Source organism: Micromys minutus (assembly GCF_963924665.1).
Source record: "Micromys minutus genome assembly, chromosome: X".
NCBI lineage: Eukaryota > Metazoa > Chordata > Mammalia > Rodentia > Muridae > Micromys > Micromys minutus.
This window is the reverse complement of record NC_137970.1, coordinates 917139-941546: the sequence shown is the minus strand read 5'-3', so window position 1 is coordinate 941546 and position 24408 is coordinate 917139. Positions and strand designations below refer to the sequence as shown.

General features: G+C 36.1%; 1 protein-coding gene across 5 annotated transcripts in view; it reads right to left on the bottom strand.

Annotated features, from left to right (window-relative positions):
- DMD (dystrophin) overlaps positions 1-24408 on the bottom strand; it is a 1259848-nt gene that overhangs the window by 352345 nt on the left and 883095 nt on the right. For all 5 annotated transcript variants that reach the window (XM_080910294.1, XM_080910293.1, XM_080910296.1 and 2 more), the window contains one exon: positions 15272-15418. In XM_080910294.1, coding sequence (XP_080766420.1) covers positions 15272-15418 — 147 coding nt within the window. The remainder of the gene's footprint in view (positions 1-15271; positions 15419-24408) is intronic.

Here is a 24408-nt window from a genome sequence, read left to right as displayed (position 1 = left end):
TCTGAAGAAAGTTGGAATGACTATATCTAATCAGTCACCAAAGAAGTGCCTGTTTAAATCTCAATGAGATAACACTAGAAAATTAGTAAATATTCTATGGCATGTTCCTCTGAATTGTCACATTTTCGTTAGGAAGTGGGGAAAAGCTCAGCAAATTCAGGTGGTAAACAGAAAGTAACTTAAATGGCCCTCCCATTTGGGAAGAATAGAAGCTGAAGGATTGTTGAGAGCCTCTTACCTATGGTATAAAAGCAAGTCAAAACAATTGGTGGAAGCAAAGACTGTGACCACCCAAAACCCAGACAGATATGTTGAGGCTGTTGAGCTTCATACAAGACGTGTAGAGAGCTGGGGGCTGCAGTTTTAGCCAGTCACTGTTAACCATGCTCATGTGGGCTTTCTGGTGATACAGCCGATATGTTGTTATTGTTTCTTTTCACCCACAGTTCTCTTACTAACCCCAATTAAAAAAAACTAAGGTGTTCAGCAATCTGGACACTGGCAATTACTGTTTTTGTGTGTTTTGGACTCCTCTGGGATGAGTAGGTGCATGTTCTCCTTTCTCTCCCTGTCTCTGTCTCTATTTCTGCATCTCTGTTTCTGTCTGTCTCTTTGTCTGTCTGTCTGTCTGTCTGTCTATCTGTCTGTCTGTCTGTCTGTCTCTCTCTCTCTCTCTCTCTCTCTCTCTCTCTCTCTCTCTCTCTCTCTCTCTCTCTCTCTCTCTCTGTGTGTGTGTGTGTGTGTGTGTAGTCTGTGGCACAACAATGTGTACAATTCAAAAGATTGACCATATTACAGTTGGAGGTATGACACAGAGGAATAGAAACTGTAGTGAATCATATAATTTTTTAAGGGAGAAAACAGTTTTCTGGTTTCCTATGGAGATATTTCCCTATCTATCTATCTACCTATCTATCTATCTATCTATCTATCTATCTATCTATCTATCTATCTTTATATATATGGTGTATATTTTATTTCAGTTCTTACAGGCATTTTTCCAAGAGTAGCAATGGAGTATTTGTGTATAACAAAGCCTGCACAGGAAATACCCATTTCAACCTTACTTGTAATGGTCCTATGATAGGTAACATTCATTGTTAAATTGTCTGCATTTGTAATCACCTACACTCTGACTGTGCATATCATAGCTTTTCCAAAGGAAACAGAGGAAGGAAGACCAATTTTCAAAGTGCCAAAATTTCATGGACTTTTATTGTGGACTAAATAAAAAGGGGTCATGGGCATTAAGTGGTCACCAGCATTCATCTGCTTCCTGAAGGTTACCAACTACACAGTGATCAGCCCCCCTCACACTCTTCTTACCACCCCTCTCATGTCAGACTGTGAGCCAAAATAACTCCTCCTTGCTCAAGTGGATTTTCTTAGAAATTTTGTCATAGCAGAGTAGAAAGCAATTAGGACAAGCCTTAATCTAGAAACAATCCCAAAATCTACTAAACAGTACCAGAAAAGACAAAAAAAAAAAAAAAAAAACCAAACTAACAAACAACAACAAAAAACAAACCAAAATAAAAGAGAAACAGGTGTGAAGACCATACCAGGGAGGGATTATTATGCAGCATTAAAAGGTATGTAACTGTTGATATATGGAACATGCAGAATGAAATACATGATTCATTATGCTGGCTGAAAGGAAATTCTAAAATGTATGGTGATATTGCATTCAAATGAAACTAGGACACATAAATTAATTTGGAAACCTAGAAAATTTATTAGGAGTTATCTGGAATACAGAGAAGAATCTAAGAAATGAACTATTCTATAGGCATAAGGAAATGTGGAGTAAAGGGTTTACACACACACACACACACACACACACACACACACACACACACATCCCATAATTTGAACATGATAATTGTAATGGTTTTTTGATCCATACATATATCAGGCTATTAAATTCTAGACTCTCAATGTTAATATATAAAGTTTACTTCCAGAAGATTATTATAACAAGCAAAGGGAAAGGTATATATGTATTTTTCTTCAGATTGTAGCAAAATATTGTCCACACTTGTGTGTGTGTCTGTGTGTGTTTGTGTGGTGTGAGTAAAAGCACACATATTATTGTTATTAAAGGTATAGGACATCAGTGGACAGTGTTTATTTACAAGATAGTAAAAGATAAATCTGTCATTTTAAAAAAGTTGTATGGTTTTTGGAAGTTTTTACACTTACTTTGATATTGGTGAGAAAAATTAATCAATACACGTAGACATGAGTCTGAAATTTTCCAAACATAATTTTATTCCTAATGTTTCTCTATAACTTTCTATTTTTCACAATATTCAACAGTATTTTCATCATATTTATTTGTGTATGTATGTACTATGTATGCATGTGTGTACAATTGTATGTACTATGTATGCATGTGTGTACAAGCTTGTGTGTGGTAGTCTTGGAACAATTTGTGGCAACAATTTGAGTCATAGGCATTGAGCTAAGACTGTCAGGGTCAATCCTAATATTGAATAAAATAGATTTTCAGCCAAGAGTCATCAAAAAAGATAAGGAAAGAGACTTTTTAACACACCAAAGGAAAAATCTACCAAGATGACCTCTCAATCCTGAACATCTATGCTCCAAATACAAGAGCACCCACATTCATAAAAGAAATTCTACTAAAGCTCAAAGCATATATTGCACCCCACACAATAATAGTGGGAGACTCCAACATCCCACTCTCATCAATAAACACATCATGGGAGCAGAAACAGAACAGAGACACAATGAAACTAACAGAGACTATGAACCAATGGATTTAACAAACATCTATAAAATATTTTATCCCAAAACAAAAGAATATACCTTCTTCTCAGCACTTCATGGCACCTTCTCCAAAACTGACCATATAGTCAGTCACAAAACATGCCTCAATAGATATAAGAAGATTGAAATAATCCCATACATTTTATCAGATCACCATGGACTAAGGCTGAACTTCAATAACAACAAAAACAACAAAAAGCCCACATACACATGGAAACTGAACAATGCTCTACTCAATGAGATTTGGATAAGAAAGAAATAAAGAAAAAAAAACAAAGACTTTTTAAAATTAAATGAAAATGAAGGTGCAACATCCCCACACTTATGGGATATAATGAAAGCAGTGCTAGGGGGAAAACTCACAGCTTTGAGCACCTCCAAAAAGAAACTGGAGAAAGCACACACTAACAACTTGACAGCACAACTGAAAGGTCTAGAACAAAAAGAAGCAAAAACACCCAAGAGGAGTAGATGGCAGGAAATAATCACACACATAGCAGAAATCAACCAAATAGAGACCAGAAGAACTATACAATGAATCAATAAAACTGAGAGCTGGTTCTTTGAGAAATCAACAGGATTAATAAGGTTAAGGTTAAGGTTGTTGGTTAGGGTTAGGGTTAGGGTTAGGGTTGGGGTTGGGGTTGGGGTTGGGGTTGGGGTTGGGGTTGGGGTTGGGGTTGGGGTTGGGGTTAGGATTAGGGTTAGGGTTAGGGTTAGGGTTAGGGTTAGGGTTAGGGTTAGGGTTAGGGTTAGCGTTAGGGTTAGGGTTAGGGTTAGGGTTAGGGGTAGGGTTAGGGATAGGGTTAGTGTTAGGGTTAGGGTTAGGGTTAGGGTTAGGGTTAGGGTTAGGGGTAGGGTTAGGGTTAGGGTTAGCCAGACTAACCAGAGGGTGCAGAAAGAGTATCCAAATTAACAAAATCAGAAATGAGAAGGTAGAAATAACAAAATATATGGAGGAAATTTACAAATCTTTAGATCCTATTACAAATGTCTATACTCAAACCAGAAAATCTAGGTGAAACTGATAATTTTTTAGACAGATACCAGGTACCAAAGTTAATTCAGGATCAGATAAAGCATCGAAACAATCCTATAATACCTAAAGAAATAGAAGCAGTCATCAAAAGCATCCCAAACAAAAAAAGCCCATAACCTGATGGCTTTAGTGCAGAATTTTATCTGACCTTCATAGAAGACCTGATACCAAAACTCTCCAAACTAGTTCACAAAATATAAGCAGAGGGAACACTACCCAATTCATCCTTTGAAGCCACAATTACACTCACTCATTCCTAAACCACAGGAAGACCTTAAAAAGAAAGAACTATTGACCAATTTCCCTCATGGATTTTGATGCAAAAATATTCAATAAAATTCATGCAAAAAATCCAAGAACACATCAAAACGATCATATACCATGATCAAGTAGGCTTCATTTCAAGAATGCAAGGATGTTTCAATATATGGAAATCCATCCATGTCATCCACTATATAAAAAAACTCAAAGAAAAGAAACACATGATCATCTTTCTAGATTCTGAGAAACACTTGAAAAAATTCAACATCTCTTCATGTTAAAAGTATTGGAAAGATAAGAAATTCAAGGCTCCTACTTAAACACAGTAAAAGTAATACAAAGCAAACCAGTAGCCAACATCAAACAACATGGTGAGAAACTTGAAGCATACCCCCTAAAATCAGGGAATAGGCAAGGCTGCCCACTTTCTCCCTACCTATTCAATACAGTATTGAGAGTACTAGCCAGAGCAATCAGACAGCAAGAAGAGTTCAAAGGGATACAAATTGGAAAGGAAGAAGCCAAAATATCACTATTTGCAGATGATATGATAGTATACTGTACTTAAGTGACCCCGGACCTGATATTTATCCATGATGGACTTACCGTGAGACACAGAGAAATGAATACAAACAAAGGTGCTCAGAATAGAAAGTGACATGCAGTGAGTGCTTCATAGGCAATGCATTATATCAGCAACAACTTTTCTCTAATTTATGATGTGAAAATCCATAGGTCAAATAAGCGTGAATATTCGTAAAGGTTGTACTTGTAATATAATCATAACAATTTTCTAATTCATTTGATTAGTATTCTGAAGGATATCATTAGTGCCTTACTACATGGACACATTAAGCAACAGGATGATTTGTGCCATACAAATAATTATTTTAAGGGAATTATAGAATTTATGAAATTACAGAAGCTGTAGTATAAACTACAGTCATTGCAAATCTACTTTGTGGCATTTATCATCTAAAATAGCATTTCTGAATTTTGTGAGTTTCTCTCTATCCTCCCAACAGAATTGGCTTTAACATGCAGCTATTCATCTGGCCTGAAAAAGGGGCCCTTTCTCCTTCCCCCCAGGAATGTGCAGTGGAGGCAGAGACTGGGGGCGTCATGCTGGTGGAAATGTGAGAACAGCAGCTCTTTGAATGTTGGGTATGACGTAGCATGGGAACTGGGAGCAGCTGCTGGCAGAATGTTTCACACACAGCAGGGCAGTGGGAATCAGAAAAGCCAGGAGGAAAACAAGCAGGGCAAACAAATGCAAAAGAAAGGGCAGCAGGGGGTCAAACTCCAGGGCACAAAAGGTCAGACTGCACAGAGAAGAACACAAAGAATAAAGCACTGAGAAATTGCAGTCAAGGACAAACACCAGCTATGGAACAAGGGACAGATAACACTATAGAAAATTCACATACTCAGAAGTACACACACACACCCAAAACTTTTAAGAAGGAATTTAAGATATCAGGAAACTGAACCATGAATGCGTGAGGAAATAAATTTGCAGTGTAAACATATTTAATAAGGACATATTTTACCTGAAGTAATGGTGGACCCCTTATTACTATAACCACTAGTTTCAGAATTAGGAAAATTTAATTCTTGATTAAAATAGATTACTCATTAAATCATATGCATAAAGATCTCAGCCATTAAGTATCCTAACACTTCATAATGATTCTGGTTCAGACAAAATTCCTGAAGAAATAATATGTCTTTAATTCTCTTTAGCTCCATCAAGATTTCTGTGATTGCAATGTCTTTTTTTTATCCATTTTGTACTTCAATAATTTAATCATGCTTCCTATGACATCACTCATTTTTTTTGTTCCCAAGACCTTTTAAAAATACAGAAAATGATATTAAAAATTAGGTCTTCTTTTGCTTCATGTAGGGCAGATTTGAGAACATATGTGCCATGCTACTTTCAAGGTTATCTGAGCAATTTCAACAGCGTTTCTCTGGAATAAAGCAAGTGCTTGTAAAGGCACTAGAAAACAAATGTTCTGAAGCTTGACTGTGCACCTTGACCTCAGTGCGCCACTTTGCTGAACATTCAGATTTATACCCTTCTTTAGCTCTTTAAAGTTCTGTTCAGTTTCTCCTGGTTTTCGCCTTTTTCTTTAACAGAGTTGAGGTCAAGCATAAAGGATTGTTCTCTGCTTACTGAAAAGATGTTTCCCTAGAACTTAATTGTCCCTTTGTCATGGGTCATTCTACTCCTAATAACAACAAATACTTCCTGACCTAACCTTTTCAAAAAACAAACAGCTTCTTCCTTCTTCTTTGTTCTTTTCATTTCCTTTGCTTTCAAAATTCTGAAAACTGTCAGTAGGAGCACCAGGCTTGCCCCTGCAATCCACATCTTTTTAAAAAAGCAACCTATCATTTAGAATGTATTAGGGTTACATTTTTCCCATATTATTGTGATAGATGGGGTGGAAAATAGCATCCAATCCAATTTCTTTTAACCATGCAAATCTTCCACTCACATTCTCAAAGACAGTAGGACCAGCTCATGACAGGAGTATTAGCAAGCATCTTTTTTTCTGGTTAAAATTTATGTAATACAATTGCTTTCTTCATAAAACAGTGGTGTATGAGGAAGACAGTTTTATATTCCAGATACAGGCACCACTTGATGTGTTACACACTCATGCTGTACATTTTTGTGCTTTTCTGAAAAATCCTATGATTCATAGTATGAGAGGCAGTTTTGTATTTGTGGTTACAGAATAATAGTATCTCCCCAAAGTTTAAGAGACATAACAAGAATCACAGGGGTTCTTGGAAGGCACACTGAATCTTTGCTGGTGGGTGGGGGATGTTCTTATCATTTCTACAGGTAAGTTTGAGCTCTGGTAGTGAAACAAACTATTAGAGGATGCTTTTGCAGGAAAGCCTTGACTACGCCCTTAGGACTACAATTCAGGGATGAAACCCCTGGCACCAGTGCTTTCCTTTTGTGTCTTTTTGTTTCTTTTGGTTCAAAGCAGGAAGACAAGTTTTATTAGTTACTTTTCTGTTGCTGTGAGAAAACACCATGGTCCAGGCAACTTACAGAAGGCAGAGTTTGTTTATGATACCAAGGGAAGAGTTCCTAGTGGGGGTAGGTCATGGCAGCTGATGCCCAGATCAAGAAGATTCACATCTTCGAAAGCCAATACAAAACAGTTAGTGAACTGGAAGTGCGGGAAGGCTATAAACTCTTAAAACCAGTGGCATAGTTCCTCTGGCAAGGGCAAACCTCACAGTAACCTCTCAACAGCACTACCAAAGTTTGAAACCACATTTTGAAAAGCCTATGGAGGACATTTCGTATTTAAAAGACTACATATGCTATGATTAAGTGTTCCAGCCAAGTCACCTTGGATTCCTGGAACAACAGAACCTCACAAGACAGATTTCTCTTCCCTTTGAAGTTGAGACTGCATTCTGAAGCAGGTGTAATTATCTCTTGCAAGCAAAGTATTACCTCAAGAAATTTTTCAAATAACTTTGCAATAAGGGCTTTTTAGATCAGACCAGAGCAAAGGTAATGATGGATGGGACCATACCTTAACTAGACTGGCTTAACTGTGCATACTTTTGTTCTCTAGTTAAACTTAAAATTCCTGTCAGAAACCAGAAGGTAGCCTGGGGCCACCATTTCCCTTATTTTTGATCCTCTTCCCAATAGTGTCACACTGAGAAATATCTTCTCTTTTTCACCATTTCTTATCTCTTTGATTATCATGAGACTGGTGATTGAGCCTGGTTTATTGAGAATGCTGGAGTGCAAACTTTTGCTTTAGAATATCTATTCACACAAAGTTATGAAAAGTACTTTATAGACCAGTACTGTCCAATGCAAAGAGAGTGAATGCTGCATATGTAATATTAAATGTTCTAATAATCACATTTTAAAAGTCAAATGTAACGCTTTATGTTGTACCATTTGAAGTGACAGGGAGACTCCATCTTCAAGTAAAATAGGTAACTTTGGATAATAATAAAGAAGAGATGAGAGAAATGCTTCATGATGACAAATTTCATTAAACGTGTAAAATAGTCTCAGTTCAATATGTAATCAGTAAAAACACAGTTTAGCAATTTTACATTTTTTCTAAGTTCTCGAAAACAATGTATAATATGCGGTAACATGTCTATGTAGACTTGAGAAAGTCAAGGTCCCAACAGCTTCATGTGCTACCCCTTAGACAACATATTTTAGACAAGATCATTTGAAAGAGAGTAAATATATACAGCACCTAAGCATGTTGCTTGAAATCTATTAAAAACTTCCCTTCATTCTTCATGTTTCCCTTTTCCCTCCTCCTCCAGCCAAAGGGAAGCTAAGTGCTTGGTCTTCTTGGTTCCGTGGCACTGAAACTTCTATAGAACTGACATTTCTGCTTAATTTCTCCAACTAGAGTTTAAATATTCAAGGGGTCTAATATTTTGAAGACATGCTTTTTTTTTTCATTTTTTAAACTTGACTACCTGCATGTGCTAAATATAGGACAATGGTTCTCAAAGTATGGTCCATGGAACAACACCAGCAACATCCCTTGATAGAAAGAAGTACAGAATCTCAAAAAGTTCTAGTTAATCAGAAAGTTTAGATGAGGCAACCGAGATATTTGTTTTTATCAGTCCTCCAAGTGATGCTCCCAAAATTTTGAGAACCACAGATACAAAAATTTCCATAGAGAATGTCCTCAAATTGAGTTCAATGTTCTAATCTCAAAATATTTTAGGTGTTGCTGAAGAAAGAAATCAAAGGAGGATATGCTATGTAGATACCAGTAGAAACATTCTTTAGTAATTCTGAAGGGAAGGAAGCATTATGTCCTCTGCTTATTTCCACATCAATAGGTGGGCAACCCTATAAGGAAGACAAGCATTCTCAATTAAGGGGAACCCACAAGATCTCTCAGACACCAGGTGATATGAGGCCCCCAGCACATATATAGCAGAGGACTGTTGGGTCTGGATTCAGTTAGAGAAGGTTTGACTAAGAGACTGGAGGCCCCAGGAATTTTAGAGGTCTGGTGGGTTGTGAGGGATGGGGGACATCCTTGTGGAGACAGGGCACAGGGAGGAGTTAGGGGATGTGGAATAGTAGGAGGGTGGACCAGGAGGGGAATAAAATCTTGAGTATGAAAATAAAAAATAAAAATTGAAAAATGTGTGTGTGTAACATCTGTGCATGCATACATGTTTGTTGCTGTTCATGTGTATCTATGAGTGACATGACACACATATAGAGTTCAGAAGACAATCTTAGGTGTCAGACATTAATCTTATCTTATTTTAGACAAGGTCTCTCTCTCTCTCTCTCTCTCTCTCTCTCTCTCTCTCTCTCTCTCTCTCTCTCTCTCTCTCTCTTCCCCCAGGTAAGCTTCTAGGGATGTTTTTGTTTCAACTTTTCTCTGGTCTTAGGAGTTATAGAATTTCATATAATTGCTATTTGGTCTAAGTTTTAGGATCTATTTATTTGAACTAGGGTCATTACATCCAAACATCAAGCAAACATTTTTTGAACTATTTTGAACTGGTTTTTATTTTTGAAATTTAAATGGTTGTTTTAGTTTTCTTTTTAAAAAGCCATACAAGTAATCCTGCATACATAGGGCATGGAGAAATGGAGAGACAATGGACTATTCTGGGAGTAAAAAAAGAACACATACCTATATGAAAACCTTAAAATTGTGTGTGTGTGTGTGTGTGTGTGTGTGTGTGTGTGTGTGTGTATGTGTGTGTATGTGTGTGTGTATGGCCTTTTTGGTTAGTTGTCCATGTACCACATAGGATTATTAAAATGATTTCTAAATGGTCACTCAGAGCTAATTCAATATAGGGAATGGAAAGAATGAAAGCAGACATGGATATGCAGAATGTAAGTGCTTAGAATTTGGGGACAGAAAGTGACTACGGTTGTGTCCAGGAGGAGAATAAACAGATATACATGATGTCAGAAAAATGTGTGCAAACCTTTTAAAATGTGCATCATTGATAGCATTCTTTGCATATTGAGATAATTTTCTACCAGGAAATGCCTTCATAATATTGAATTTAAAATGCTTTTGCACTCTATCATGACTTGTGGCCAATAAAGCACATATTAGTTATACTAGAGTATATTTTTATCTTTTTGTTGTCATATATGGGTTTATTCATGAGTTCGGCAATATGGTAGACCATTTATTTCATGACTAAAGAAAATACCCACTCTTCTCAATGTAAATGAATTACTTCAAAATTGAGAAAGATTCTTTTTTGACCTTTCTTGCCCTTTGGGTTTTGATATTCATTTGCAGTTAACTAAATATTGGTTATAGTTGGAAAGAACAACAATATTAACCAAACACCCATCCCCGCCTGAGCTCCCAGGGACTAAAACACCAACCAGTGACTAAAAGTTGACTTATTAAAGTGACTTGGAGTGAATTTTACTGTAGTTGCTAAGGTGTAAAGGCAATAAGAATATATTATTTTAAAATTTTACATTTGAAAAAGTGTCATTCTTAAGGATAAACTGAACTAGGCTTATTCATTGGTTTGTTAAATGAAGATTTCAAAGTTAATGTACTTTTGAATCATTTAAGAAGAGGACACATTTGAAAAAACTTCAAGCACTTTATACTCTGTCTTCTTCAAAATATATTTAAAGTATGGCTTGGTTATTCCCAAATTTAACAGGAATTTTATGGGAGGAAATATGACTGGACAGATCTGAAGACCCGATTGAGATCTCCTGGCAGTTTATCCTCGAGGTGATTGTGTCTGTGCCATGATTCTAAGTCTCAGTTTCCTTACTTGTGAAAGTGAATTATAATAATTATGAATTCTAATACATAATCAGAATGCTGCAACCATTATAAAAAAATATCTGAGCACATGTAATAAACCAACACTTTCAGCACCTGTGAAAGATCTAAGCCTTAACAGCCGTACCAATTCACACTGAGAGGGAAGAAATTATTCAACAGACAATTCAAATAAGTCAACTGCTACCTCGTACTTCTATTTGAGTGCTTCTATTTATGCACTACACGTTTATTTCAAAATAAAATTAAATTTGTACTCACCATTTCTATGCACAGGTGAATTATTACTAGAGCTCGCTGTGCTATTCATGGTCAGTTCTATTATTTTATATGCTTCAAACATATTCACTGATCTTATACAGAGATAAAATGTAAGTTTAGCTTTCTTTTTGAAGCAAAATGAATTTCCATGTAACTGAACACAGGACAGTCTGATATCCAGGAAGGTAAAGTCAGGTCATATGGAACTTTATTCCTTCTCTTGCATTATTTTCCCCAAATTTAGAACTATTTTATTTCCTTACATTTATATCTGCCTTTATACTATGTCAACTGTGTTTTTCAACTTTTCTCACTTGGAGGAAAAGAAATATAAATTTGAACCTAGTTTTTAGTGTTCTATTTGTCAAAATACATAGCCCCAAAGGTGATTAAATTCTTTCTTTTGCCCATCTATACTGCCATCATGTTGATGATCACAAGCTTCTTATGTTTCACCTGCATTCTTCTAAATGCAGAATATGCATATTATAAATGAGTCATTCATTACATAACTAAATAAAATTGTTTGATATAAATATTAGGTTTTTAAAATATGTTCTACTGTTTTATTTTATTTTCAATAGATTTTATTTTTTTGAAATTTTGGAATAATTATATAATTCACACTTTCCTCCCTTCAATCTCTCCAAATCCACTCCATCTTGCTTTCTTTCCAACTTCATGTCCTCTTTTTGTAATTGTTGTTTTACACATACACAAATACATACAGATGCACATTTATAGATATTTTCATAAATATATAAGCACAATTTTATCTATCACTACAATGCTACTTATATGTGTATGATCTCAATGCTGTGGACATAATGTTGGATAATTAACTGAGGAAACTTTTATTTCTTCCATTCTCAGAAGGTGTTTTCGACATAAGACTCAGAGAACTTGTTCTGGAACAGACCTGAAACTGCCTAACTCTCCCACCACACACAAGATTTCATGGTACCAAAAGTTGTAATACAAACTTCCAAATAAGGGAAGAAACTACCAGTTCTACTCAGGTATGACACCTATGAACCACAACAATGATCAGCATGACATGCTGTGCCTAAGAATACAAGAATGGTACACGTACCCTGGCAATAATCAACATAGACTGTGTTTTCTAGTAATGTGTCAGAAAGGTTACATCCATGAACTTGTATTAACATGGATATAGTTTTCTTTATTTACCATGTTTCCTTTCTTAGTGGTGATTCACATTTATAGCAGGCTGAGATTATATAGCAGAAGTTGTAGAATTATGGTGAACTTAAATAAAGTGTGTAATTAATTGACTTGACTCAGTTATATGCAAACCAAAATCTTGGGCTCATCAGGTTTCTGCTAGAAATATATTTTAATCATATAGTTAAGGTTATCATAAAAAAATAGAAACATGAAATTTGCTATATGTAGGAGAAGCATGAGCCAAACACGGATTAAATTGCTTAATATCAGAAGGCTATGTCTATGTGACCTCAGAGTAAAAGTTTTTGAGTTGTGGAAGAACTAATGTAATTTCAAGAAGCCACATCTGTATTATGATATAAATAGAAGAAACATCATCATGGGTTCTAAACTAAATTTTGTCACATGTATCACTTCTTGATATCCAGGCACAGGATCAGAGAAATATACTAGATGTAGCCTTAGACAAATTGGATTCCTTTATTTTAAAAATAATAATTGTAGCTGAGATGTGTTAAAATTAACCCAATAATGACTACTACTCCAATTTTTGCTACAACCCACCATCTCCTTTCATATATTTCCATGTATTTATAATCAACTCCTTGTTTGATAATTAAACCATTCATATTTTCCCATGCTTTACAAATAAAATAAATCTTATAATGAGAACAGATCATAAAAGATTAATTTGTAGTGCTGTGGCTATAACCCAAAGCCTGGAACCTGCTAAGTAAGCATTCTATCATTGGCCTATACCCCAAGCACACATAGTATTGATTCTTTGTTTGATTATTCGTTTGTTTTTATACAGTCTCAGTATGTAGCTGTGGCTGTCTGGAAACTCACTAAGTATACAAGACTGGTCTTGAACGCACAGAGCTCTGGTTCTGTGTGCCTCCTCTCAGATGCCAGGATTAAATGAGTGTGCCACTACATCTTAACTACACAGCACTGATTCCTAAGAGTTTTTTCTATCATTCGTAGTATTTGAGCTGCCATACAATTTCATGTAGCTGTTACAAATCTTGTACTACATTCTAAAAAACAAATATAACACTTAGCCTCTTACAAGAATATTAAAAATGTATTCCGACAGTGTGTGAATGGAACACATTTGGACATTGGTTGCCTTGAGATACACACTATTTTATTTATTTGTGCTTTAAATCAAGAAATATTTTAAGGATGAAACTGATAAGCCTTTAACAGTACTGAACTACCATGGGGCTAACAGGCATATAGAGGTATAGAATCACTTAACCATATCATCTGGCTTTAGTCAATGCTACAAGGTAACAATCTGCCATACTAATATTTTAGGGTTATCCATCATGCAAGAATTATATTATATGAGATCTCAAGAGGTCTGGAATTTGAAACTCGTTTTTATTAAAGATCAAGCAATTCTTTAACTGGAGTTTCAATTTCACACTTTTAAATGGACTGCTGGTAGCAGAGTAATCTGGTTTACCATTTTTTTTCATTATAGACCAAATACTTTCAAACCTAGTTTTCTTCCTAGTCTCAGGAGTTTGTAATCTATATCCTATGATATTGGAAATGAAAAAAAAGTCTTTAATTTTATAGCTAAACTAGTTTTATAGTTTGGAGGTATAAAGGTCCTCTCTAGGGGGAACATATATTATCGGGTCAGCCATTTTTTTTTTTTTTTTTTTTTTTTTGGTGTTCTTATTGTAAGCCAAATGATATTCTAAGAGCTACGTGAATCAGCTCATCTAACACTATAGTAACTGTGTTGGAGAAGAAGGTACTGGCAACCACTGAGGTGAAATGGCATTATGGACATTCAGATCCCCAAGCCTATATATTATCATCAAAATAATAACTATAATAACACCAAGAGATATAGTATATTGGGGACTGTGAGGAAATTCTGTTTCAATAACTTATTAGTATATTTATCATTGGGACATAGTCTAACAAAAACATTGTAGAGAATTCTATTATCTTTTAGAGGAATGTCTTAAGTACAGAATGGTTCAATAGAAGCCCTTGGTTCTGTGAAGGTTCATTTCCGCAGTGTAGGGGAATGCCAGGGTGGTTAGGAGGGAGTACGTGGGTGGGAGAGAAAGCATTCTCATAGAAGCAGGTGGAGGGGTGATGGGAGGGGGCAATTGGTAAAAGAGGATAATGTTTGTTATGGAAATACATAAAATATCCAATAAAAACGCAAAAAGTCCAGATATGAAAATATTTCATGTATTTCCTTAAAATAGATGGATTTGTATTAAAATTCATATTCCCTTTAAACTAATAAAAAGGCTGTTGAATTCATAAAAAATGTACAAGGGACATAGCAAGTAAACAATACCTGGGACACTACCTATTCCCAATTTTTGCTCTATGAGCTTATAAAAAATCTTCTATGTGTGTATTTATAACACAATACTTGTTCTTTAAAGGCAATTTTATACCACACTATTGACTCTTGTTTCAATTAGAATTGCAAAGGGAAAAATGTCAGAATCCAAGCAACAGCACAAATGAATTATCTGCTAGTAATTGTCTTCCTCCACTGAGGTTCACCATTGTGTTTCATGTAATTGCAAGACATACTGAACTCTCGCTTTTGGACATTTTAAAATTAAGTGTAGTAAGATATAAACTTATTAGAAAATATAAAACATCTTGTTACTATGAATATCAAATGAAAACTCTTTTTAGACAGAGTCTTGTATATAGCTCCGACTAGCCTGGAACTTACTATGTAGACGAAGCTGGGCAGAAATTCACCTGAATATCTAACTTGCAAATGCTAAAATTAAAAGTATTCAACATCATGTCTGGAAAGGTGAGTAAGTTTTATTCTTCCTTATAAACATTCTTTATATACATGCCGTTTTACTATAACAAAGAGTAACATTGCTCACAGCATGCCTACCTGCAGAAGCCTCCATCTGGTATTCAGATCTTCCAGTGTACTGAGGTTATAAGGTGAGAGCTGAATGCCCAATGTGGTCAGCTGATGTGCAAGGTCATTGACATGATTGACGTTCTCTTTAAGAGGTGCAATTTCACCCCGAAGTGCCTGTGAGTGAATAAGAAGGGAAAAAAAGCAAAGAAATATAAACAATATGTAAACTATAAGGCATCATATGCAGTATAGGTGTTGTTCACTTATATACATATATAATTCAGTGATGTTCACTCTATGATATTTGCATGTTTAAAGCTTAAAAAAATATTATAAATGCATAAACTGTAAGCTCGCCAGCAATGCTATTAGGAGCTATTCTTGTTTCAAAAGCGTGTTTTAAGATTAGTGTTTGAAATAGTTTGGATGAAAATGGCCTCTACAGGCTTATAAATTTGAATGCTGGGCCCTTAGTTGGTGGAATTGTTTAGAAAAGATTACAAAGGGTAAACTTTTAGATAAGTGGTGGAATCTCCGTCCCTAACCTAAGTTGTATTACAAATCAATCATGATAAAAACTGTTGGGAATTGGTAAAGAGACAGGAAGATAGATCAATGGAACAGAATCGAAGACCTAAATGAACCCACACACCTATGGTCACTTGATCTTTGACAAAGGAGCTAAAAAGATTAAATGGAAAAAGGACAGCCTCTTCAACAAATGGTGCTGGTTCAACTGGCAGTCAGCACGCAGAAGAATGCAAATTGATCCTTTCTTATCTCCTTGTACAAAGCCCAAGTCTGAGTGAATCAAAGACCTCCACATAAAACCAGGTACACTGCAACTAATAGAACAGAAAGTAGGGAAGAGCTTAGAACACATAGGCACAGGGAAAATTTCCTGAACAGAACACCAATGGCTTATGCTCTAAAATAAAGAATTGACAATTGGGACCTCATGAAACTGCACAGCTTCTGTAAAGCAAAGGACACTGTCAAGAGGACAAAACAGCAGCCAAGAGATTGGGAAAAAAATCTTTACCAATTCTACATCTGAAAGATGTTTAATATTCAATACATACAAAAACTTAAGAAGAATTCTCAATTTAGGAATACCAAATGGCTAAGAAGCACCTAAAGAAATGTTCATTCCAGCTTCAGGCTATTATAAATAGAGCTGCTATGAACATTGTGGTGCATGTGTCTTTGTTGTATGTTGGAGCATCTCTGGAGTATATGCCCAGAAGTGGAATAACTGGGTCTTCAGGTAGTACTATGTCCAATTTTCTGAGGAACCACCAAACTGATTGATTTCCAGAGTGGTTGTACCAGTTTAAAACCCCACTAATAGTGGAGAAGTGTTCCTCTAGCATAAAGTACATTAAAACAAGATGTAACCTGGAATCAGTCAAAGTTTTCTTGGTGTGTAAAGATTAAACATAATGAGTTGTCATTTTTTTGGCCTTTGTTTATCTTGAACTTCATATAGTCTGTGAGTTGTTTCTGGGGTATTCAGTGCTTTCTGGGGTTAGTATCCAATTATCAGTGACTGCATATTATGTCTGTTCTTTTGTCACTGGGCTACCTCACTCAGAATATTCTCTAGATGCATTCATTTTCTTTTTTTTCTTTTTTTTAAGATTAAAAATAAACGACTTTATTTTACAAAACAAAGATAAATGTACAGATTTTAAACATTTTTTGCTTAAAATTATACATTTTTGACAGTACTGTTTTTCAGATATTAAAATAATTTTTACATAAAACTATGTGAATATATTTTTTAGTCAGTACTTGATTTTTTTCAAGGGCTTGACAGTATGCATTGAAAATCTAATAGTTACCATGAGCGTAAAGTACATGCAAAACAAAACACAACATGGAAATAGTCAAAGTCTTCTTGTTTTGTAAATATATATATATATATATATATATATATATATATATATATATATATATATATATATGTGTGTGTGTGTGTGTGTGTGTGTGTGTTTTCTTTATTTCTTGGACTTCATACAGTCTGTGACTTGTTTCTGGGGGAGTGCAAGCCTCTGGGGTTAGCATCCCACTATCAGTGACTGCATATTATGTCTGTTCTTTTGTGACTGGGTTATCTCACTCAGGATGATATTCTCTAGATGCAGCCATTTTCTTAAGAATTTGGTTAAGTCATTGTTTCTGGTGGCTGAGTAGTATTCCATTGTGTAAATGTACCACAATTTTTGTATCCATTCATCTTCTGAAGGACAACTGGGTTCTTTCCAGCTTCTGGCTATTATAAATAGAGCTGCTATGATCATTTTTTTAAGAATTTCATAAAGTCATTGTTTCTGATAGCTGAGTAGTACTCTATTGTGTAAATATACCACAATTTTTGTATCCATTCATTTACTGAAGGACATCTGGCTAGTAAGATTTTAATGCATACTATCAAACCTTTAAAAAAATAAGTACTAACAAAAATGTATTCATATACTTTTATGCAAAAATGCTTTTAAAATTTGTATATTTATCTCTGTTTAAAATAAAGTTGTTCAATTAAAAAAAAAAAAGAAATGTTCAACATCCCAAGTCATCAGGGAAATGCAAATCAAAACAGCTCTGAGTTTCCCCCTCACACTAGTCAGAATGGCTGAGATCCAAAACTCAGGTGATAGTAGATGCTGGCGAGGATGTGGAGTAAGAGGAACATTTTTCCACTGTCGGTGGGGTTGCAAGCTAATACAACCACTTTGGAGCTAGACAAAGGACTGAAGAAGCTGAAAGGGTTTGCAACTCCATGGGAAGAACAAAATTTCAATCAACCCAACCCTCCAGAACTCCCAGGGACAAAAACACCAACCAATGAATACACATAGAGAGACCCAGTTGCATATGCAGCAGAGGATAGCATTGTCTGGCATCAATGGGAGGAGAGGCCTTTGGTTTAGTGAAGGTGTGTTTTCCCAGTGTAGGGGAATGTCAAGGCACTGAGGTGGAGAGGATGGTTGGGAGAGGGAGCACCTTCATAGAAGTAAGTTGAGGGGGAGAAGGGATAGGAGTGAGGTGGAAGGGAATAATATTTGAAATGTAAATACAGAGAATATCTAATAAAATTAATTTAAATAAAATGGTGTGATTTTGGAGATGGATTTTGAGGTTTTCAAGGTTTTAATTCCAATTTTGCTTTTTCTGACTCACTCCTCTTGCTTGTGCATATGATGTGAGCTATCAGCTATTTCTCCAGCATCATGTCTCCCTGTTACCATGCTACAAAGCTCTAAGCAAACCTGTAAGTTTCCTTGGTCATGGTATCTTGTTATAGCAATAGAAAAATAGCCAAGACAATGGCTTTGTAAAAGAGACCTTAGAGATGTAGCTATTTATTGGATTATGTGAGGAAGCAGCAAGAGACAGTAACAATGAAGAATAGACATGTTCCAGAGGTCATATTTACGAGTCACTTCAACTTGGACTTCATCACCTTCAACACCGACAGAACTAAACTTTTGTTGTGTGTAAGTAACTCAGTTTATGGTATTTTCTTTTTAAATAGAAGCCTGAATAGACTAATATACTATGTTGTAGTTTTTAGTTCAGCAGTGCATGCTTAGTAAAGGAAAGATAATTATACTGAACACTCTTTTGGTATATCATGTTGTAATAACCTTTACCCACCTATAAGCTATTTTTTCCTATACAACAACCCCATGAAACTGTTACTTGGAGCATTTTCATTTTATCTTTGAGAAACTAAACTTGCAGGTGTTAAACATTGAGTGCTAAAGTTCTATTGGTATAAACGGTTGTAACCTGGGATATAGATTTGGATTTGCCTAATGCAGTGTGCATGTTTTTAATTATCCCATTATATAACTTGGCCAAAATCTTTTTCAATGACAAAGGTACAGGACAAATAAAATGCTGCTAGATTTTAAATTCTATATATCAAGGAGAAATGGATCATTATTTTTAAATGAAAAGATACACTAAATCATAAGAGCGCATTCATACTGTGTAGCCCCGACATAATAGTTTCACTTAGGGAGGAGGGTATTTTTGTCAGCCTAGGATGACTTTCTGCTCTCATGGTATTTTAGTCCTTGCAGCACAGACTTCTGAAGGCTCCCACGGGGATTCTTGATTGTCTCTAAAGTTGGAAAGCAGGAGTCTCTGATGTGATGTATCATGAGGATCTGTTGAACAGAACTCTATGCAGATATGCAGAGGATATTATCATATATCATAGCTACCCTACTGCCTTGGCATTTATGGATCTTTAACATGATGCATGGTAACCCAATGTTCCAATGAGTGGCATCTAACAGACAAACTCCCTACTTAGAACAGTTTATGAAATGTATTCTAATATCTGTGCACAAGGACAGCATCACTGACTTGACTCTCTCTGACTTGCCTGAAATGGGAAGTATCATTTCCTTTTCTGGTGTTCACTGTTTTGATAAAAGCACTGTTTGTAATAGCCTCATCCTTATCCCTTGCGTTTCTTTCTTTCTTTCTTTTTTTTTTTTGTCACTCAACCCCAGAAGAAACTAGAATAATCATATGACACAAATTCATCACTTTTTAACTTTGCCCAGTGCATACTAACTTGGGTCCAAACGTTCTCTTGTATTCTCTGTCTGGGTAGGTTCTCTTCTTACTAATGGAGTGGAGGGAGGGCTATCACAGGTAGCAGGGTGAGTGGTAATCTCAAAGTATACCTCACACTGGGTACAGTAAATCCCAGAAGATTTCATTTCTCGAATATATTCTTTAGTGGATGCCATGGCAGGGGTTTTTACTGGAGACTTCCTAGCTGATGCTAACCTGTGAAGATGTACCCTGTCTGAGTTGATTGTCTGAGAATCTCCTTTTCTTCTACGATGAGTTTCTGCCTTCCTCTGCGCACCTTTCTTTTGTTTGATTTTTAAATTTTTATTAAAAATACTTTTTCATATTTTATATCCTGATGAAGGTTCTCAATTATTTCCAGATTCTCCCTAGCTCCTCACCTATCCAATTCTACTTTCTTTTTTTTTAACCTCTTTTTTATTAGATACTCTGTATTTACATTTGAGATGTTATCCCTTTACCCCACCCCACTCCCAACCCCTCACGCCCTCCAGTTGCCTTCACAAAGGTGCACTCCCTTCTGATCCCCCTCTCCACCCCATTGCCTTGTCATTCCCCTGCATTGGGAAAACATGCCCTCCCTGGAACAAAAGCTTCTTCTCACATTGATGCCAGACACTGCTATCTTCAGATACATATGCAACTGGATCAATAGGTATCTCAAAGTGCACACAGAGGTTGGTGTTTTAGTCCATGGGAGTTTTGGAGGGTTTTGTTGGTTGATAATGCTGTTGTTATCTTCCCATGAGTTTGCAACCCCTTTCAGCTCCTTAGGTCCTCTCTTTAGCAACCTTATTTGGATACCTGAGTTCAGAACGACGGTTAGTTGCCAGCATGCTCAGCTGTATCTATATGACTCTAGCATAGTCCCTGAGGAGGCATCTCTGTCTGTTTCCCTTTGGGACCAGCTATAGTGCTTGAATTTGGTCACTGCATATGTGGTATATCCTCAGGTGAGGCAGCTTCTGAGTGATCTTTTTTTCAATCCCTGTTCCTCTATTTGTCCTTGCATTTCCTCCCATGAGAGTTTTGTTCTCTTTTCTAAGAAGGACTGAGGCCTCTCCATTTTGGCCTTCATTCTTTTTGAGCTTCATAATGTCTGTGAATTGTTTCTTGGGTATTGGGTATTCAGAGCTTTCTGGGGCTAGTACCTGCTTATCAGTGAGTGCATGCCATGTGCGTTCTTTTGTGACTGGGTTATCTCACTCAGGATGATAGTCTCTAGTTCCATCCATTTGCCTATGATTTGCATGAAGTCATTGTTTTTAGTAGCTGAATAGTACTCCATTGTGTAAATGTATGAAAATTTCTGTATCCATTCATCTGTTGATAGACATCTGAGTTCTTTCCAGCTTCTGGCTATTATAAATAAGGCTGCTGTAAACATGGTGGAGCATGTGTCCTTGTAATAGGTTGGAGCACCTTTGGTGTATATGCCCAGGAGTGGAATGGCTGGGTTTTCAGGTAGTAGTATGTTCAATTTTCTGAGGCATTGCCAGACAGATTTTCAGAGTGGTTGTACCAGCTTACAACCCCACCAACAGTGGAGGAGTGTTTCTCTTTGTCTGAATCCTCACCAGCATCTGCTGTCATCTGAGTTTTTGATCTTAGCCATTCTGGCTGGTGTGAGGTGGAATCTCAGGGTTGTTTTGATTTGCATTTCTCTGATGATTAGGGATGTTGAGCATTTCTTTAGGTGCTTCTCAGCCATTTGATATTCCTCAGTTGAGAAATCTTTACTTAGCTTGATACCCCATTTTTAAATAAGATTATTTAATTTTCTACAGTCTAGCTTTCTGAGTTCTTTGTATATATTGGATATTAGACCTCCATCAGATTTAGAATTGGTAAAGATCCTTTCCCATCTCTTGTTTGCTGTTTTGTCCTCTTGACAGTGTCTTTAGCTTTACAGAAGCTTTGCAATTTCATGAGTACATATTAATCTTATAGGATTAACTCTGGAAGTCAACCTTGTTACCGTTTCCAATTTGTTATCCATTTAATTATAACTTCTAAGTAATCGATGAATGTTTCCCACTGTACTTATAGATTTGTTTTTCCTAAGTTTTTTTCCAGATTTTGCTTTTTATATTATGTAAATTAATATATTTTTAATTAATAAAGTTTTACATCTTTTTTTTTTCCAGCCCTGCAGCCCTGCATCCCTGGGATGAAGCCGATTTGGCATATAGTAGATGATTTCTTTGATGTATTCTTGGATTTGGTTTATAATTATTTTATTGAGTAGTTCTGAGTCATGATTTATAAAGGAAATTGGTCTTATATTCTCTTTATTTGTTGAGTCTTTATGTGGTTTAGGTATCCAGGTGACTGTGGCTTCATACAGTTTGTTATGCAATTCTCTTTATTTTGTATTATGTGGAATAGTTTGAGGAGCATTGGTATTAGTTCTTCTTTGAAAGTGTGGTAGAAATGTGCTAAAACTATTTGATCCTGTGATTGTGTGTGTGTGTGGGTCTGTGTCTGTGTGTGTGTGTGTGTGTGTGTGTGTGTGTGTGTGTGCGTGTGTGTATGAGCTAAAGTTTTACATCTTAATGCATTAAAAAACACATGATTTCTTGTGGAGTGGTGAAAGACTCATGATATTAGTGATGCATTTACTTCCTCAAAGATGGACAGTCTAAACTGCATAGGTTAACAGGGCAATTTTCATAGTCTTTGTTATATAATAATATAAAATTTCCTGCAATATACATACTTATTAAACATTCTATTGTTGGAATGACACTGGAATCACACTAAAATGTTTTATAGGAGTTGCTAGTAAAAATTGTCAATTTCCTTATGAAAAATATATCTGATAAAGAAGCTAATGGTGTTTGCAACCCCATGGGAAGAACAACAATATCAACCAACCAGACCCTCCCCCAGAGTTCCCAGGGACTAAACCATCAACCAATGAGCACACATATAGAGACCCATGACTGCAGTGTCATATGTAGCAGAGGATGGCATTGCTTGGCATCAATAGAAGGAGAAGCCCTTGATCCTGTGAAGGCTCGTTTCCCCAGTGTAGTGAGGTGGGAGTGGATGGATGGGGGGGGGAGCATCCTCGTAGAAGCAGAGGGAGGGGAAAGAGAAGTGTGAGAAGTGGATGGGAGAGGAGAGAAATGGGATAATATTTGAAATGTAAATACATAAGGTATCCAATAAAAAAGAATCTGTACTAAGTGCCCAGGTAGAAAGGTTATTAACACCCATATATGAATATTTGTGTTTCTCAAAAGAAATAATTCATAATTATTTTGCTTTGTCTAATAGAAAGGTTATAAAACAGATTTCTGAAATGTAGAACTTGTGCAAGGATGATGATGGTTAGTTACAAAGTACAACCAGGTCCTTTTTAGATTATCACATGCATTTCTAATAACCATGTATAAACGTGGGGTTTAAAGGGAAATAAGAACCACAGCGAACACGTACAGGTGTCAGGATGCCTCCCTGTGTGGTAGTGATTTATTCAGTTTCTCCATTATTACATATGCAGCCTTCACTTATAATGCATTGTAGGCAATTTCTAATGCTTTGAATAATATTTCAATGTTTCCTTTCTCTTCCCAAACCCTAAGTATACTGCTGCATTACAATTTTGGAGTTGAAAAGACTTAAGAACTAAGCTTCAGTACTCTTCCCTCTTTCATTTTCCGTTCTATAATATAATTCTTCTCTATATTATGCAGTGTATCCTTACACTCCCTGCTTTCTAATAATGATAGCCATTGTTCCCTAAAGTGATCTGCACATATGTAAATGTGTGCTATCTGTTGCATGGGTGGCCCCTTTCCTATCACTAGTTCAGATGTCAGTTTCTTGTACATTACAGTATATATATATATATATATATATATATATATATATATATATATATATGAAAAGCTGTTTTCAACATTAAAATGACAATTTAATGATCCTCAAAATCAAAGTGCTTACTTTAAGAAAAAAAATGCCAGAGCCTTACTGATACAGATAAGATGCTTGCGGCTAACCTTCTGACTGAGCTCACAGACCCCAATGGAGGAGTGAGAGAAAGGACTGAAGAAGCTGAAGGGGTGCAACCTCATAGGAAGAACAACAATATCAACCAACCAGAATCCCCCAGAGCTCCCAGGAACTAAACCACCAACCGAAGAGTACACATGGAGCTACCCATGGCTTCAGCCGCATACATAGCAGAGAATGGCCTTGTCCGACATCAGTGGGAGGAGAGACCCTTGGTACTGTGAAGGCTTGATGCTCCAGTGTAGGGGATTTCTAGGGAACTGAGGCAGAAGGGAGAGAATCCTAATAGAAGCAGAAGGAGGTGGGATGGGAGAGGGGGAACCAAGAAAAGGGATAACATTCGAAATGCAAATACATAAACTATCCAATGCAAAAAGAAAAAAAAGAAAAAAGCTACTATATCTTGGAAAAACAGGCTAAATCCTCTCTAAAGTTGCTTCACAAAGAAAAGGATGAGGTAAGTGTAAACAAGACTTAAGCCCAAAATTAGGAAAGTAAAGTTCAGAATTTAAAAGCCTAAGGTCAGA